Genomic DNA, 18,884 nt, shown 5'->3' with positions numbered 1-18,884 from the left:
AACCGTTGACCACAACTCTTTGCGTGTGGCCATCCAGCCAGTTCTTTATCCACCGAGTGGTCCACCTATCAAATTGATGAGTTTGAATCTTGTTAATCAATGCCCATTGAAAACTCAATTTCAGCATTCACTGGTAATTCTATTTCAGAGGTCATTCTTTAGGATATACACGTGTTTTAACAAACTATCCACTTGGATATCTTAAATTTAACTATGTGAGGCAAAATAATAATTGCATATCAGGAAATGAGGGAGTTTTTTGGTGGAAATTCAGGCCAAAGCATTAAACATCATGGACATAGAGAGAATGACTGATAACAAAACTATTATCCAATTACACATACATGCAGTAGTTGCAATGGGCAGCTCTATGCCAGTGTGCCACACTGGCTGCTGGTGCGAAATGATATAGAATAACTGGTAGTGGTATTTTTCCAAATTGATACTTCTGAAATCTCACTTTGATTTTATAGAGCATAAGTTTGTAGAACAAGTTACTAATATTTATTCATGTATTGAATGTGTATAAATACTGGTTTCCTAAATCCCAGAGAAAATATATGATAATAGTTTTGAGTTAGTCTTTCAGCTACTAATAAATTGAGAAGTATACGTAGGCTATTAATCAGAAACACAGATATAAAAAGAAAAAAAAGCAGGAATATTGAAAGACATTTATTGCTATCCCTCTTCTGTTGAACAAATAAGCAAAGTGATTTCAAATGTAACATTGGGTATTGAGCTAGATACAGAATGAAAGAACAATAAGGGAGTTAAAATCTTCAAGATAAAGCTAAGCAACATGCTTCAGAGAAATGAATGGATGGCATAGCTTGTTAACTGCTCGGTGAAATGTAAGATATACAGGCATCTCAGACTTAGAGAGACAAGTAATCAAGGCCTGAGGGGGCAAAAAATTGAAAGAATAGAAAAGGCAGATGAATAGCATGTAGAGATTCATTATAGTGCTATTCCTTTGTGTTAAACCCAGTTTTGTCTCTGGTGAAGGGATTATTCTGGAGATCTTATATTGCTGTATGACAGATTCATTACATTTATGGAACACTTGGCGAATACTTATAGAGGCTATGAAAAGGCCAGAAAGCTTGGAAGTGAGCTGCTATGTTAAAAAAAACCAACCCCCCCAAACCATCTCTGCAGTGTTTACCTCACAGGGAGAATCATATTGAACAACCGCTGTGGGATCTTTGGACCTCAGAGCTGAACCTAGAAAAAAACTGTAAAATGCTCTTTAAAAAGAACTGTGCAATAACACTGAGACCTTAAAGTACTTATGTATTTTGGAAGTATTTCCTTTCTCTGAGCTGTGGAAGAACTTCTTAAAATGTTCAGCACAAACCAGTTGAATTACACAGTTACTCTTCATTTTGGCTGATCTATATTAGCTTTTCAGACAGGAGACAATATATATTCCAAACACTTACTCTATCTGAAATTTTGATATTCCTTGAAGCACCAAAGAGAACATAGGGTTGAGATCTGTATCCTTTAGCTAAGCTTACACAGATGTAATATCAGAACAACGCTACAGCTCTACTGATAAAGTTAGCCAAAGGAGCTAATGTTTCTTATGCCATGAGTGTAAGCTGTCAAACTGAGTTGAAAATGTATTTACACATGCCAGCAAGCTTTGCGTAGTTTAAAGCAGGGATAGTATTTGTTGAAAGGACAAAGAGCACTCAAGGACTTGCGTCTAAATGTATTAATTTACATTTTCTAAATGTATCCATATAATTATTTTTAAGTTTTGCCTATTTCACCTTTTATTTACATTTTGCTTTGATTGATGAAACATTTTGTAAGCATTCAGGAACTGGTTCTTTATCATGTGCATACAGCAATGCAAGGCACTCTAAAGGTAGGGAGATCGCTAACATTCTTTTGGACTCTGTTAAAAACAGAGGGATAGTTTATTCAGCTGTTAAATGTATTCAGTTCGTGTGTTCTGTCTCATAAACCACTATTGGAGCTTTGGCAAGAGCTGTCTACTGTAGCTGTCAGAACAGCAAGTCCTAAGGAAGCACCATGCAGCGATCCAGGGAGGGAATAAGTGGAAGGTGACAGGGCTGTGGCTCTGATCTTTAAACAATATTACAAGGTCTTAGACGTCCATAAATGCAAATACTCTCGTTATATTAAACAAGGAGGGAAAAGAGAGGAAGGGCATCCACCAGTGGAGACCAAGTAGTATGACCTGACATGGCCACAGAACAGACTTGGAGGGAAAGATTGGTTATAAATCTAGGAGTAAATGGAATTATTAAAGAAGAGTTAATTATGGCAGTTAAGCAAAGGTTGATTGTGTGAAGTTTACTTGATGTTAGGCAAATTGGAGGAAAATTTAGATTTGAATATTTACACAGAATTCCCATTTTTGAAATTCAGGTCTTATAAGCTATAGAATATATTTACTAGAAAAATGGTGGAAACAGTTTGAGCTTTTAAAATTAGTCTAGAAATGCACTGCAGAATTTTTATTATTATCAGAGGCCAACACAGAGTATAAACAGGGGCTTCTCCCCCATCTCCCCATCTTGCTTTATTGCTCTGGATTGACTATTGTTTAGCTACAAAATTTCAACTATCATATATAGTTTTATGCTTAAAAAAAATCTGTATGTTGAGCTATTTGTCTGTACGTTAGTTTATAAAGAAAGAAGCCAAAGTCATTAAAACACAGTTTAAAAATTAATGAATTCAGAGTGCAAGTGCAGTGCATTTAGTTCCTTGGAAACATTCTATTGCAATTTCTTTCAGATGAGATGCAGTCATTTTCAGTAGCATGTATCGTTTAGGAAACTTAAATTACGACACTAATGAATTTGTCTCTGGATAGCATGTAGATATGAAAAAAGGTTGTAGAAATTGGTGATTACTTGCACTTCTGGTTTCTATAGAAACAACCATTACATTGTCATGTACTGATGGTATTAGGAAGAACAATGTAATTAAAATAAGATGATATATTCAGTTCCTTGGAAAACTAAAGATATTCTCACAGTCTGAGAAAGCCTGACTGAATCTATGGACAAAAAGTTTGAAAAAATCCGGTGGGGGATACATTTGTACTTGTGTAATGGTATTTGGTTTTAAATATGAACATTCAGGAGTCCTTTCTGAGTGTGAAGACATATTTTGTGTGGCTGTACCATATATATGAGCAGTCCTACTGTGTTCATTCAGAAACCTCATGTGGTGGTATCGCAGATGATAGTCATAGGTCTGTCTGTCTGTGACAGACAGTCATAGCAACTACTCCTGAGGAGACTGAAATGGGCCAGAGACAAAACATGCCTCTTTGTGGAGCATGAGTATTCAAATGAGAAGCTGTTGGGGAATAGCTGTTCTGTTTTCAGCCCATTTCTAGACAAATGTTAAACACCCAGCAGCTACCAGTATGCTTTTAAAAAAAAAAGAATATGAAAGCACAGCAAAACTTCATCTCAATTCCCAGCAATGGTTACCCAGACCTTTCTAATGTAGAGTGTGGGGACTTTTTTGCACCACAGATACTGTCTTTGTCTTTCATGGTCTGTACAAGTTTTCAACTGTAGAATTGGTTGTTCTTGACTTTCTCTCTCTCTCTCACTTTTCTTTTTTTTTTTTTTTATGTCTGCAACATCCTGTGGCAAAAAATTCGATTTAAATATGTACTGTGGGAAGAAGCATCTTGTTTTGAAGCTGCCTTCTGCTAGTTTGGAGTCTGAATTCTTATCATGGAAGAAATCAGCCACCTTCTCTGTGCCACTCAGACTTTATTTCTGATTCTTTCAAATTCCCCATGGTTGTCCTTTTCTGTACTGTAAAGTCCTTGGTTGTTGCTTTTCATAAAAAACCTGTTCTGCATCTTGGATGTTCCTCCTCTGTTTCCTGTATACAGATTTCACTTATCCTATTTGAGATGAGGAGATAATTTTAAATAAAATTCTGATGGGAAATTTTTTTTTTCTAATAAATGGTTGACGCTTTCCATCACAAGAATCCTGTGCTTTCTCAAGCAATCTGAAGTGTCTTAAAAAAGAGTGCATTGTTCATATAGTAGTCATCTGTCTTCACACCTTACTCTCTAGAACAGATCAACACAAATGGCTTACACTGCAGTAGATAAAAAAGCTTCTATTTTGTGCAAAATATGTTCTCTTTAAAGTGCACTTTTTATTACTAGTAGTGCTCTATTACTGTTTCACTGAGGAAACTTAAATCAGTCCACAATTGTTCTAATTACCTAACATGCCTACAGGAAGAGACAGTTTCATGCCAAAGCACTCAATCTAAAAAGGTAGGTGGAAACAAAAATACAGCTATTTTTATAGGTTGGAAGACATGGCACTGGCTGATTATGGGTTTTTTCCATGACCATCCAGATTACATGTAGTCCTGTTAGATTTGTTTTGAGATCTCATCTTCTGATGCTCAGGACAATGACTATAAAAGCACGTTTCTTTCTCACAAATTGCTTAAAGTTTGAGGGCCTTTTTAAGAAAGTGAAATGCATATAGATTACAGGTGACCAGCACAGAACTTGGGTGAACAGCAGCTTCTGAACTGTTTATGTTGAGTCTTTGGGCTTACTTGACAGACAAAATACCAGACATTACATGTACTTTATGCAGCAAAGTATTATAAAACACCCATCTGAAATATATACCTTGATTTCAGTATCACAGCATGGTTTTCAATCATCAGAACCCTAAGAATCTCTTTGAAACTGACTTAATTTGCTTAAATTACCTTTCTTGTTGAATGCCTGCAGCCATGAGCTCTTGCCTTAGTGAAGAAGCTTTGTTATTATGTTGGATTGTGTTGACACCAGAAAGTATTAGGACTCCTTTTGAAATTATTTCTTTTATGTCCAGGAAATGCTTAGATTGGAGAAATAGACTGTGATAAATCTGCAAATAGAAAAAGGGCAAAAACTATTATTAACAAACTAAAGCCAGCAGGGTAAGGAAACTGGTGCTTTCCCCAGGCAAATTCCTCAGGCATGTCTTGAATTGATTGTCTAAGGTAGAACAAATCAGGTTTAATTATGAGTACTTTTCTGAGCAGGGGTATCACAAAATTTGAAAGCTGTCTTTATGGAAGAATTTAAATACTATGTTGATCAAATTCCCAGCTGCTTGTCAAAGTGTTAGTTTATTGTTCTCTGAGTCAGCTCTTACTGTGTGGTTTGAAGATTAAATAGCGTAGGTTTTCTGAGGTACATATAGAAAAAAATGTGGTTTTTTACTTATTTTTACAGAGCTTCCTATTGCAAGGCTAACATACATGGGTAATTTGGTTAGATGTCCTATTAAGAGACAACCACATATATGTAATGATTAGCAGTGAAAATGTTTAGATTATTAGTGGCAGTTTATGTGAGAGCCCAAGAGGATTTCAGCAAAACATTAAAAGCATGTGCATGTTACTTACTGCATGATCTCTACTTTTTCCTTACTGAGACGTTGCTGTTGCTTCAAACAGAAAATTTTAAGTCTCAAGCCTAAAAACCCCTTAACAGTGCTGAATACAGTCTATTTATGGATAAGTGTGTACATACATTTCACAAGGTTTTTTTTGGGAGATGAAGACCTAAACAGTACATTTGAGTTTTTCACCTTTAAAATAAGAGAATATTATCCAATTACTACCATGAAGCACCGTTTGGGACTTTATTATCATGTATTGCTCTATATGGTTCTTCTTCATTTCCCAGCACCAATTGGCCTTTGTTTCTGCCTTCCTGTCCCTGTTTCTACATCTTTGTGCTACTCTGCACTCTAATCTTGCCAACTTTCCAGCTGGGACTTGCCACATCTGTGAAAGTGCCTGCTGCTAAGTAGCTGTCTCTTCAGTCTGTTGGGGTGGTAGAGCCTTTTGTGCCCCCCTCCTCTCAATTTAACTTTATTTCAGGTCACCTGCAGTTCCTGTATGATTTTTCATTTCTCATTCCAGGCAGCTGTTGTATTTTGTGGGTTTGCTTATTTATTTTTTATTATTATTTGTATTTTTGCTCCTACAGAATACCTTCATATTCTACTTTACTAATGAACTATGGACTTCCTTTTATAAATCTTTGAAGAAATAATGGTGCATGGTGATTTCTCCATAAAGAAAAGTGGAGGAAAATGTAACTTCTGGCTTTGCAAGTTTAATTGCTTTGTATATCATGTGTGGATTCCTGGGCTGAAAAATCTGACGAGAGCAAGTAACACATTTATATATTCATTATCTTAAAAATGCAGGCAGATTGCTGAAAGGAATGCCAGGTTTTTGAGTCTGCAGGTTCAGATGTTGTTGATGAACTTACAGGGTGTATAGTGTGCTTGCATGAGCGAGGTTCTTCAGTGAATGCAAACATTGTCTTTCTAAAGCATACGTTTCACAGAGCCTATGAAAAGCAGTTGGAGCAGCTGTTGCTGCTGTCCTTCTACATGCCAAGATCACAGGAAGCAGAGATGCAAGGGACCTCAGGAGATGATCTAGTATACTGCTATCATAAAGCAGGATCTGCTAGATCTGAACATTTCCAAGCAGTCACAGACTTTTGAGCTGGAGGGAGGAAATCAGGAGGTTCTCATGTTGTGTTTGATATTTGAAACTATTTTTCTTTTACTGGTAAAAGTATAAAGTAGAGGTATAATTCAGGATATTTCACTGTGACACCTGAAAATTATAAAAAAATGTATGTGCTTATGGTATCTTTAAAAGTTCTGGGCCCTGGAATTGGTAGTCCCATGTTGCTAGGGATATAAAGTAGGCACTGAAATGCTTCACAAAGCTGGGGACTGTTTCAGTATAATACTTCAAGTGCTCTCTCTCCTCTGTTGTTTTCTCTAGTGACATTAGAAGGACTAACCTCTCAACACCCTGTTGGAAGTGCAGGCAGCTACTTTTTAGCTGTCTTGGAGAGAGAGATATATATTTAGATATTAATAAGAAAGAGTCTTCCAGTGTCCTAGTTTCAAGGATCACCATATTCAGAGAGATGGATTCTTTTGATCTGGCCATTTGCCTTGAAGTTGCTCTTCACTGGAGGCAAATAAGAGTAAAAGAAAGCAGAAATATTGATTTGCAAAATTCAAAGTAGACAACACAGATGCAGGATTTCATGAAGAAAGGTGGAAAGGAAATTCAAATAGTTCACATATTCTTTAGAATTCAAAATCTCTTTTACATTTTAAGTTCCAATTCACAGGCTGCTAAAAGATTCAGCATCTGGTGGCTGAGGACCCGTTTCTGTATGGATCTGACCCACTTTGGTGTGAATTGACATTTGCCTTCTTCCCGTTTTCTAGAATGTCCCCCGATCTCGATGACTTCTCAAAGATTATGGAGAGCATCTTTGCAATGATGTCAGCCAGCTCTTACCCTTGGGTGGATAACGTCAGCACCCACTGATTTGTAGGGGTCAGGCTCCTGTAATAGCTGACATACCAAATCTTTTTTTTTGTTTTGCTGACAGTGGGTCTGTGTTTTTGTTATCCTGGATTTTTGTCCCCAAGGCCTGTGGCCCAATTGCTGGTAAAGACAGAGGTGAAGAAAGCGTTGAGGACCTCTGCCTTTTCAGCATTGCTAGTAACTAATTCACCTCTCCTGTTCAAAGAGTGGGAAAATATTTCAATTATTTACCCAATTTTAATTATGTACCTAATTTTAGTTCAAGCTGAGCTTTTGCTTTTCTAACTGCATCTCTGCACACACAGGCAATGCTCTTGTAGTTCTCAATGGTTCCACTTTTCCACTTCTGGTACTCTTTTCTTTTGGTTTTGGGCAAACTTAACAAACAGTTAAGCCAATGGGGTATTTTTTCTTCTACCATTTAAAAATTAGGTGCTTTTTCACATTTTACATTTGTTGGAGGTGGTTATTAATACAAAGAGAAAACTTAGGTTATTGTGTTCTTCTAATCTGTAAAAAATAACAAACTTTTTTACCCACTAGGTGTTAAGAGTGTACAAAGCTGCAGTCCAACAGACATTGGACATGCTCTTTCTCCCAGAAGGAAAAGAATTTCTGACAAGCACAGATGCAGTAAGCCGGGACTCAGCTGATCGCACCATTATTGCATGGGACTTCCAAAGTGCTGCAAAAATCTCCAATCAGATTTTCCATGTAAGATTGACTACTAGTATTGTTTGGGATTTAGTATTTCATGCTCGCCAGTGTTGTAAAAAAAACTTTTGATTTTCTGAAAGATTATGTGATGTATAAAGTGCTCTTACTGTAAGTTGAGGGCTTTCTTTAGTTCTGTATATGTAGTGTATATTCAAAACGCTTACTTATTCTTAAAAAATGACCTTGAACACTGTTAGGTCTCTTTGTGTTAAAAATATTTACATTTTGCTGCTTATTGACTGACAACTCAGCTATAATTAGGCAAGGACACTGCAGTGTCTAGCTTGCCAGTGATGCATGGCAGTAGTTGCTTTCTTTTCCCACACTTTTTCATACATTTTTCATTACCTGCGATGAGGGCTATTGACAAATTTAATTTAAAATTTGCATAGTAATAGCAACCTGATACGTGCATATAGATACCTAGTAAGGCATTATCACAGAGGCAAAATTTACTTTTAACAGTGCAGGTGCAGCATTTCTCTCAGAAATCTATCTGGGCAAGATAATGGACTACATTTTCTGAAAAGCCTGACAGCTTCAAAGGAGATTACTAAGGAAGTTAACAGATAATTCTAACTTGCTTGTTCTTTTTCGAAAACCCATGTCTAATATTTTGTGTAATATGATTGGATTATATATAGATGCTTTCGGCTGAAATTAACAGTTATGTGCTGACAAGAACATATAGTTGATGATCTAGTGGGATTATTTCATTTTTAATTTCTGCAGTTATGTCTTCATCCAGTATTGGATCTATCAACATCATGGATAGACAATAAGGGAAAAGCAAAAAAGCTGTGAACATATGAATTATAGATCAGTCAGGTTCAGTATCAAGAGGTAAAACCAGACAATTAATTTTATTCTCTTTACCCCCTGTCAAACAAACCAGCTAACAACCCCCATAGCCTACCTTCTCACTACTACAGCAGCTCTGAAATAGACTTTTTCTCCCCTTTTCTGAACTGTGAATAAACAAGGTGATTTTGGAAACTCTTCTTCACTTTCCTGAATTCCACCTTTGAACCTTTCAATGTGGGAGCGAGAACCCCTAAGCTCTTCAGATAGATTAGATCCCAAAAGAAATTGATCTATTGTTTGTCTGCTTTAACAAACGCGTAGTTAAGAGCTATAAAATAGCCTATTACTATAGTATACACAGTCCTGTGTTCAGCAGTAGCAGTCATTTTTCTCCTTAGTAGATAGTTCAGTGGCAGGGATCTAGAGGCAGGGACACCTCACACTAAACCATGCCACCCAAGGCTTCGTCCAACCTGGACTTGAACGCTGCCAGGGATGGAGCATTCACAACCTCCCTGGGCAACCCATTCCAGTGCCTCACCACCCTTACAAGTAAAGAACTTCCTCCTTATATCCAATGTAAACTTCCCCTCTTTAAGTCTGAATCTGTTACCCCTTGTCCTATCACTACAGTCCCTAATGAAGTCCCTCTCCAGAATCCCTGTAGGCCCCCTTCAGATACTGGAAGGCTGCTATGAGGTCTCCACGCAGCCTTCTCCTCTCCAGGCTGAACAGCCCCAACTTTCTCAGCCTACCTTCATACGGGAGGTGCTCCAGTCCCCTGATCATCCTCGTGGCCCTCCTCTGGACTTGTTCCAACAGTTCCATGTCCTTTTTATGTTGAGGACACCAGAACTGCACACAATACTCCAAGTGAGGTCTCACAAGAGCAGAGTAGAGGGGCAGGATCACCTTCTTTGACCTGCTGGTCATGCTTCTTTTGATGCAGCCCAGGATACAGTTGGCTTTCTGGGCTGCAAGCACACACTGAAGCTGGCTTACGTTCATTTTCTCATCAACCATTGCCCCCAAGTCCTTCTCTACAGGTTTGCTCTGAATCTGTTCTCTGAACCTGTAGCTGTGCCTGGCATTGCTCTGTTCCAGGTGTAGGACCTTGCACTTGGCATGGTTAAACTTCATAAGGTTGGCATCAGCCCACCTCACAAGTGTGTCAGGGTCCCTCTGGATGGCATTTCTTCCCTCCAGTGTATCAACCGAACCACACAGCTTGGTGTCCTGCTCCAAGATTTTGCCAGGCACAGAGTTCAGACTGACTGGCTTGTAATTCCCCAGGTCATCCATTTTCCCCTTCTTGAAAATGGGGTTACATTTCTCTTTTTCCAGTCATTGGGAACTTCACCTGACTGCCATGATTTTTCAAATATGATGGCCAATGGCTTAGCAACTTCATTCACCAGCTCCTTCAGGAGCCACAGGTGGATTTCATCAGGTCCCATGGACTTGTGTACGTTTAGGTTTATAAGATGGCCTCAAACCATACCCTCTCCTACAGTGGGCCCACGGTCTTCATTTTCACAGTCCCTGCGTCTGTCTTCCAAGACTTGGGTGGTGCGGTCAGAGCCTTTGCCAGTGAAGACTGAGGCAAAGAAGTCATTAAGAACCTCATCCTTCTCCAAATCCAGCACAGCCATTTCTCCTGATAGCTTTCAGAGGGGGCCTACATTGTCCCTAGTCTGTTTTTCATTCGCTACATACCTATAGAATCCCTTCCTGTTATGATTAACATTTCTAGTGAAGTTTAATTCTAACTGGGCTTTAGCTTTCCTAGCTGTCCCTAGCTTCTCGGACAACATCCCTGTATTCTTCCCATTCCACCTGTCCTTGCTTCCACCTTTTATAAGCCTCTTTTTTCCTGTGAATTTTTCTCAGCAGCTCTTTATCCATCCAAGGAGGTCTCCTGGCCCTCCTGCTGCACTTCCTTCTAGTTGGGATGTGCTACTACTACTGACTACTTCTGACTTAGTAGGCTATTGAGTACCATTAATTTGGAGTTACCTTTCTGCAGCTGTTCTGCAGTATAATTATGATTCAGAGGGAGATTTTGGTCAGCATCTATGAAATCAGGGTAGATGTTTAAGATCTGTCTTGGTGTAAGACTTTCAGGGGATTGTAATGAGTTAAGTACCTTTTCTGTAATGCATACTGTGGTTATGACTTCCTTATACTTTAACTTTTGCGGTCTTCCAAACTGTGAGAAGATAACCTGAATCATTTCAACAAATCTTTTGTTTCATGCAAAACTTTCTTTAAAATTATTTTCAGGAGCGTTACACTTGCCCGAGTCTGACTCTGCACCCAAAAGAGTCTGTGTTTGTTGCTCAGACAAATGGGAACTACATGGCTTTGTTTTCTGCGCAGCGACCTTACAGAATCAACAAGAAGAAAAGATATGAAGGACATAAGGTATCCTTCTTTACTGGGAACTTAGTATCCAAATCTAAAAAGAAGATGGTTAGCAAAGTACCTGTCCTTTTTAGTATGTCTGCTAATAGTGGTTGATTATAAATCAGTGATAGATATTAATTGGCTTCATTTGCTTTCCTATGTGCCAGTCTATTTTGAATCATATGCACTCTGAAAAAAAGTTACTAGAAGATACTATGAATACTTAATAACTTGTTTAAATAAGTTTGTGCTATAGCTGTGTCTTATTAAACACCTGGAGAAGTCCTTAGTGTAAATTTATTTAAAGATACAATTTTTTTTTGGTACTGTATTTTTTTTTCGGTATATCACAATTAATGTTCCTCATGAGCATCAGGAGTGACACTGTTATTGATTTTCACAGGTGGAAGGTTTTGCTGTGGGCTGTGAATTTTCTCCAGATGGAACACTTTTGGTGACAGGAAGTTCAGATGGCAAAGTGTTTTTCTATAACTATCATACTGCTAGGATTATTCGCACTTTGTCTGCACATAAAGAAGCTTGTGTGAGTGCAATATTTCACCCAGTCTTGCCATCACTCCTTGCAACATGTGATTGGGCTGGAGAAGTCAAGATCTGGCAATAACAAGCAGAGTTACTTTTCAGGCTGTCTCCTGTTAGTCTGTCGAAGGCATAGGAAATAAACCATGGTATGCAATGTGAAATTTTGTTGTGATGTGGTAAGCAGAAGAGGCTGTTGTCTTTTCTTCTATGACCTCTAAGTGTATGCTTTCATAATGCAGTTAAGATGGTCTTGTCATTAACTGTTTAGCAAGTGGTTTTACTCTCTCCCTCAGCCCTGGTGACAAATTTCTGCCTGTGACAATTTTTTTTGTGTCTTGTGCTACTCATCTGGCCCCACCCTGGTTTGAGTAGCTAAACTTAATAAAATTGTTGGTCTTTTTGTGGAGCTTTTCAATGCAGCTTTCTTAAACCAGGCTGTGTCATAGAATGATTTAGATTGGAAAAGACCCCAGAGATCATCAAGTCTAGTCATTAACCCAGCACTGCCAAGTCCACCTTATGTCCCTAAGTGCCACATCTACACGTCTTTTAAATACCTCCAGGGATAGTGACTCAACCCCTTCACTGGGCATTCTGGTCCAATGCTTGACAACCCTTTTGGTGAAGGAATTTTTCCTAATACCCAGTCTAAACCTCTTGTGGTGCAACTTGAGGAAATTTCCTCTCATCCTTACCAAAAGTTGGTGAGGACATACTGTGTAACGGAGGATGACATTCACATCAATTAATACCTATTTGATCTTCTTGGGATTTCTTTTCACTGTTTTAAACTAATTTTCACTAGGTTTCCTCCCTGACCTGGTCACTGAAGGGTTGACGGGCGCTAGTGTAGTTCAAGGTAAAACAGCTTCTGTGCACATAAAGGGGAAAGATCACAGGGCAGGTGGGAACGCTTCTTTTGGAAATGGGTGGCTGTCACCAGCTCAGTTTATTGTAAAATGCCTTCTGCAAGTTCCAGGTAAAGGTTTGCCAGATAATTTGAAGCTAATTTCAGTCAGTAAATTTGTATTCTTGATATCCTGGTGTTTAATGTTGAGTTTTAAACTTGCATTTACAACTGTACATAAACAAAGCAAAACTATATGTAAACACTTCTAGTGAAAAAAATAAATGGCTTTTTTTTATACATGGTTTCTGTATTTCATTATTTTACTCCTGTTGTTCTTGACAAGTCAGTACCCAAGACTATTATGGAATTGCTAATTGGAGGGGAAACTTTTAATACAGTACCGTCATTTATTGTGAACACACATACATTCCTCCATACTTCTTGATGTCACGCAGACACAGAAAATTGTCATAACACTATTTAGTGCAGGGGATGTTCTTTTTCACATTCAGACAGGAGCTGGGCTATTCTGCAGCAAACAGAAAATTCATTAGGCTGTAACTGTGGGTTTACATACGTATAGATTGCTTGTAAATGTCTTAAAAATTTGCATACCCTTCACTTTTATTGATTGGTGTATGTTTACATATATATATTACTGAAAAAATTATGTCTGTGCATCACATAAACCATATACCCAATCTTGAGTCCATATAGATATGTGTTACCTTGCAGTGAGTGCTATAAGTTTGTTTTGGTTTTGGTCTGATTAGTCTTTAAACATATTTTAACATACACTGGATAATTGTGTTTAGTAAATTGTCTCTGTCATGGAATCCAGTAGTCATATATAATAGCAATTTTTCCTCTGTAGCATCTTTTTATTCTTCAGATCTTTTCTTATTGACACAAATAAAAGGGGGTTTTATCCGTTTTCCACATACTCAGTTAAAACAGATTTCCTGGAGAAAATTTTTCAGAACACTCTTGCAAATGGCAGATTTTAATTAATTAATGAGCAAAATGTGTTCCACAATAAGCCTGCACCAATACTGGGGGTCCACAATTTTATTGTTTGACATGTGGACCAAGATATTGTAGCTGCATGGTTTTAATCATAATATCAACAGTTATGATGAGTTTTAACACCAGACATTACATTTTAATGAACCATGTAATGTAGCACAAATAACTTTTGTTTGTTACTTTCAGACTGTTCTTAATTTCTTGCTTCCTTGTTTTGCAATTATCTGTTCGACGGGAGCCTGAATTTTGCACTTCTCATGACTGTGCCTCTAGCATACCAGCCAGCTGGACCCTTTAAATGACAACTGGTTCAGTGATTTGAGGAGTTACTCCTAATTCAAGCTACGAGATCTTCATAGATGTTAGGAGTTCAGCTGAGAGTGAAGTAATAGCTGCCTATCACTGTGCAGGATGAATGATGGCACAACATTTTCTAAGGTGTCCTTCCCTCCAGGTATTTTAGTGCAAAATGTGCTATTCCTCTTTAAAACTTCTGGCAACTGGTTTTGTCTGTATGGGCAGCATTGTAGTCCTGTTATCTCCACAGGACGTTATCTGTCTGTTATTTTATTAAATAGTGTTGAGAAAGGCTTCTGAAATAAATGTGAGCTCATTATAGTAATGCCTTATTGGGTGAAGCCCCAGCTTAGGTGAAGACTATTCTGTAACTGAATGAGCTGTTAGCACATTCAGCCCCATTTCAGAGCATGCATGGATACAGTAAAAGATCTGAAAGAGCAGTCTTTGGGAATCATTAAACATATTGCATAGAAAAGTGACTGCATTTTGTAATATTACCTGTGTTTTTACTTATGCCCGAAGGTGTGATTCTGATGTTTAGCATTTATTCTTCTTCAGACTAATTGTAGGTAGGTGAGGGAAAAGTTAAAGTTTGATTAAAGGTAGTAAAGAAAAAGAAAGAAACTGTATAATCTTGAAGGATATTAAAATTAGGACTGCATTTTTGTCAGATGTCCAAGATGGCTGGAGTTTTAATTACTTATGAGATTCAGCCAAAGATTTTATAATGCAGTGAAATGATGTTGACAGCATTATCTTGTTAAAATCTCTTTCTAGTATAAAATTGATTAAGACACAGACTGAAATTTAGTCCATGGAAATATTTTACAGTAGTGCTGTCAATTAAGTTTTCATTATGATTCAAAGACAAATTCTTCCTTGTAATCTTATGTAATGAACTGTAATAAAAAAATACCCACATTGTTCCATGATTCCGTAATTACCAAATACTGTTTGGGCTGCAAACAAGGATTATTATGTTCTAATGATGCTTTCAGAATGTAATGAGTTGTTGGTTAATTAATTTTATTCATAAAGTTATAGAAATTTTTGAATCTTGCTTTAGGAGAAGTTCTTCTAGCTTTATATAGAGTTCTCTAGGGCATCATATATTAGAGCTGAGATCTTTAGCATGTTGAAATGGTCTAGGTTGCATAGATAAACAAGTCAGATTCATTTTAATCTATTTTCTACTGTATCAAACCAGTAATAATTCCAATCTCTACCACTTTATTATTTGCTACTTGTCATGGTTTGAGCATGTTTTGAGGTTGTTTTTGTTCAAGGTTTTTTCCAGCCAGGTGGAGGAGGGGAGGCCAGAAGGAAGGAGAGACAGGACACCTGACCCAGGCTAGGCAATGAGGTATTCCATACCATAGCACGTGATGCCCAGGATGCATACTGGGAAAGAGAAAGCTGGAGGGGTAGAGCTCTAGAGGAAAATGGAGGAGGGAGCACGCGGTGCTCAGCCGGGCAGGGTGGAGTGAGTTATGGGTCAGTGGCTGGTGGGGTGTTGTATTCTTTAGTAGTAAATGGCATTAGGGGTTTTGTGTTATGCCTTAGCTATTAAACCGTTCTTATCTCAATCCGTGAGAGCTACATTCTTTGGATTCTCCTTCCTAACTCTCCAGGAGTTGGGGGACTTGGTTTAAACCATGACACTACTGAAGCATTATTAATTTAGGGTGTCAGAGGATGCAAGCTATTCAACTGTCTTTATCTCAAAAACCCTGTTAATTAGCAGACAGTTATTAAAATCATTGTGCTCACTCAGCTGAAAAGTCACTCTGTATTTCAGCTGTAGGCCTAATCATGGAAATAAGGTATGGCATTACAATGGGATGACTCTTTCTGTAGGGGACAGGCAAGTATAAAGATGAAGACTATGTCATCCTCACCATTTACTTTTCAGTTTTTCTATCATTGTTTTATCACTTTGTCTTCTGCATTTAAATATATAATACTCTATATGCTCACTCTACATTCATCTTCCCTTCAATAAAGTTATTTTTGCTGTGCTCTGTCTCATGGCTTTCAGGCTTTCATTCCAGCTGTCATTAGAAAGGTAGCCGGAAATGCCAGAGCACTTTGCACTCCATTCTTGTATTTCTGTTTTATAGTTTTAACGAGGCTTATTACTTTTGGAGGTTCTCCCCTCTTTCTTAAGCTCTCTTCTGTTTCCTTTTCTTTCTACCTTCCATTACAGGACCTTTACAGATCCTTTGTATTATGACTGCTCCTACAAGGTGTACCTACATCAATGTCTTAGTTTGTCAGGAGTGTACTTTTGGGGAATAAATAATGACAAGAACAAAAAGTCTTCCAGTTATTGCCACTTTTATAATGCTTTGGCTCACATAGCACATAAACTATACTTCTTTCAAATGAACCTAAATGAGGACATGTGCTCGAAGACCATGCATAGTATGTCCCAGCAGGTGGGATTAGACTGGAGATAGTTCACCCTATCCCTACCCCTACCAAATGCAGGTAGGTTAGATGCTGCATTTTCAGAAGTGATTCAGACTTTACAAATTTACTCTTGTTAAGCCTTACTACTTGCTAACGTAAACGTAGCTTCAGGAGTTTCAAAGAACCTTTGGCACTTTCCTGTTGATAAATCTCTCACCTGTCTCTTCATGACTCACCACTCGGTGCAGGGTGTCATACATCTGTGTTTTCACACTTCAAAAAGTGGAAATACAGACGATTAATTTATGAAGGGAATATAAAGTAATTTTAGAAGCACTTAATCTCCAGTGGCAGTATGACAGGGATGCTGGGGAAGGACTATTCATTAGGGACTGTAGTGATAGGACAAGGGGTAATAGCTTGAAACTTCAACAGCAGAGGTTTAGACTGGATATAAGGAAAAAATTCCTTACTGTTAGGGTGGTGAGGTGCTGCAATGGGTTGCCCAGGGAGGCTGTGAATGCTCCATCCCTGGCAGTGTTCAAGACCAGGTTGGATGAAGCCTTGGGTGACATGGTTTAGTGTGAGGTGTGTCTGCCCATGGCAGGGGGGTTGGAACTAGATGATCTTGAGGTCTTTTCCAACCCTAACTATTCTATGATTCTATGACAAACTGGCCCCTGCCCAGAGCTTGGTGAATTCTGCCACATGTGCAGAATGACTCCAAGCTGGGACAGAGCAGCCTAGTTTACAATGAGAATGGTGGATCTTTAGATGGAATTAGGGCTCCCTTTGCCGGTTTCAGATGGAGGTTTAAAGGAATTAAGCTTATACACCTCTCTTCCCCAGTCCCTGGATATCCTTCTACGCAAGCTTATTTAGAAGCCTACCGTAAAGTACCTATAAACTGCACAGAAATGATAAAGCTTTATCCAGATATAATTCTCCCTATATCTTCACCATTTTGGATTAGTGCCTCTTAAAATTAATCCAAAAACTCTTGCAGGAACATTTTGGAGAAGGCTGAAATTCACCGAAGTTACAGTCCAGACAGCTTCAGCTGTTCCATTTGTCTCCAATTTCTATTAACAAGGCCATAAAACTCAGATATCCTTCTTAGTTCTGAGTAAGATTTATACTGACAAATTGTTTGAAGTGTGTCCTCAGAAGAGCTATTTATGTACAACTTGTGCGTAAGCATACCATCCCTGGTGCAGACATGGTTAGCTTAAGAAAGCAATTTTCCTGTGCTCAGATTGTTATCAATTTCTTATAAGGAAGTAGCAAAGAAGTGCCTCAGAATATCATTAAATACATCACACATGAATTATGTTATTTGTGTTTTACTGCATAATGTTACTGTATAATCACCTTCTTTGTTACATCCTCAATAAATAGTACAAGGAAATTCTAGAGCCCTTCTACTACATAGGGCATAGGAGATTATTTGAGTACTAGGTAAAGAATGTCATACTTTATAAAGCAAATTAGTTGCCTTGCTAAGGCAAGCTTTTCTTGTTTTTTATATGTCAAGATAAGAGATCTGTTAGCCACAGCCAGTCTGGATGGTTAATTTCACATCTTTGCTATTTGTTTTAATAGATAAAATTACTTGAAATTCAGAAACCATTTCAAATCACATACTGTTTTAGTACAAAAATGAAAATGCTTATTATGCCATTAACATGAAACACGCAATCTGTGAACTGTAGACATGACATGGACTAGTTTTCATTTGTTGTAACCTCAAACAGGTAATGTTTTGACCCTCTATGTGTCCTTTGAATCTGGGTAAAAGCAATGAAGTGAAATCTTAATCATATGTACTTTTCCCAAACATCAAAGACAAGAGATTTAAAAAACAAAAATCCTGAGAGACTGTAATACCAGTGAGGTAAAGAGACACACGGTTCCCTCTGCAAGTACAAAGGAAATAACACATCTGTCAGTTCACTGGTACTGATCTCAAACTCTCTTCAGTTTGGGTTCTTTCCTAGTTTTTAGTGCCTCAGAAATTAAATGGCTGTTGGTGAATACTCAGGTGAATTGCACCCTCATGTAAAAAGATACCTGAGCCATTGCATGCTCTCTATAGGATGTGTGGTATGTACAGATCTGAATGTATACAGATGTTCTTGGTGTTGGTGCTAAATCATCATATAAACCAAAGACCTATACCAAACCCCCAAAACCTGTATTGCAAGATTCAATTCTACAATACTTTTATGTAGCACTGACATTTGTGGATGTATACCTGGAGTGGGAGGGAAGGTGGCAGCATACAGCAAGAAGCACAATCTGTGGAAGTTTTGTAGAGTTGTAGGAGATTAGAAGGAAAAGGGAGATAATGTGCTGCGAGGATAAGCAGCAACGTCAGGTAAAAAAGTAGCAGAAGAGAAGATGAGAAAAGCAAGGAGAATAT

General features: G+C 38.1%; 1 protein-coding gene across 2 annotated transcripts in view; it reads left to right on the top strand.

Annotated features, from left to right (window-relative positions):
• The window catches only part of WDR25 (WD repeat domain 25), a 60,943-nt gene extending 47,942 nt beyond the window's left edge, over positions 1–13,001 (top strand). For both annotated transcript variants that reach the window (XM_005149549.4, XM_031049489.2), the window contains exons 5-7: positions 7,948–8,118; positions 11,209–11,349; positions 11,735–13,001. In XM_005149549.4, the coding sequence (XP_005149606.2) occupies positions 7,948–8,118; positions 11,209–11,349; positions 11,735–11,956 (534 nt within the window). In that variant the 3' untranslated portion in view covers positions 11,957–13,001. The remainder of the gene's footprint in view (positions 1–7,947; positions 8,119–11,208; positions 11,350–11,734) is intronic.
• The last annotated feature ends 5,883 nt before the right edge of the window (positions 13,002–18,884 follow it).

This window comes from Melopsittacus undulatus, chromosome 4, assembly GCF_012275295.1.
Source record: "Melopsittacus undulatus isolate bMelUnd1 chromosome 4, bMelUnd1.mat.Z, whole genome shotgun sequence".
Classification (NCBI taxonomy): domain Eukaryota; kingdom Metazoa; phylum Chordata; class Aves; order Psittaciformes; family Psittaculidae; genus Melopsittacus; species Melopsittacus undulatus.
Note: the sequence above shows the minus strand (reverse complement) of the source record. Positions and strands in the feature narration are given on the sequence as shown.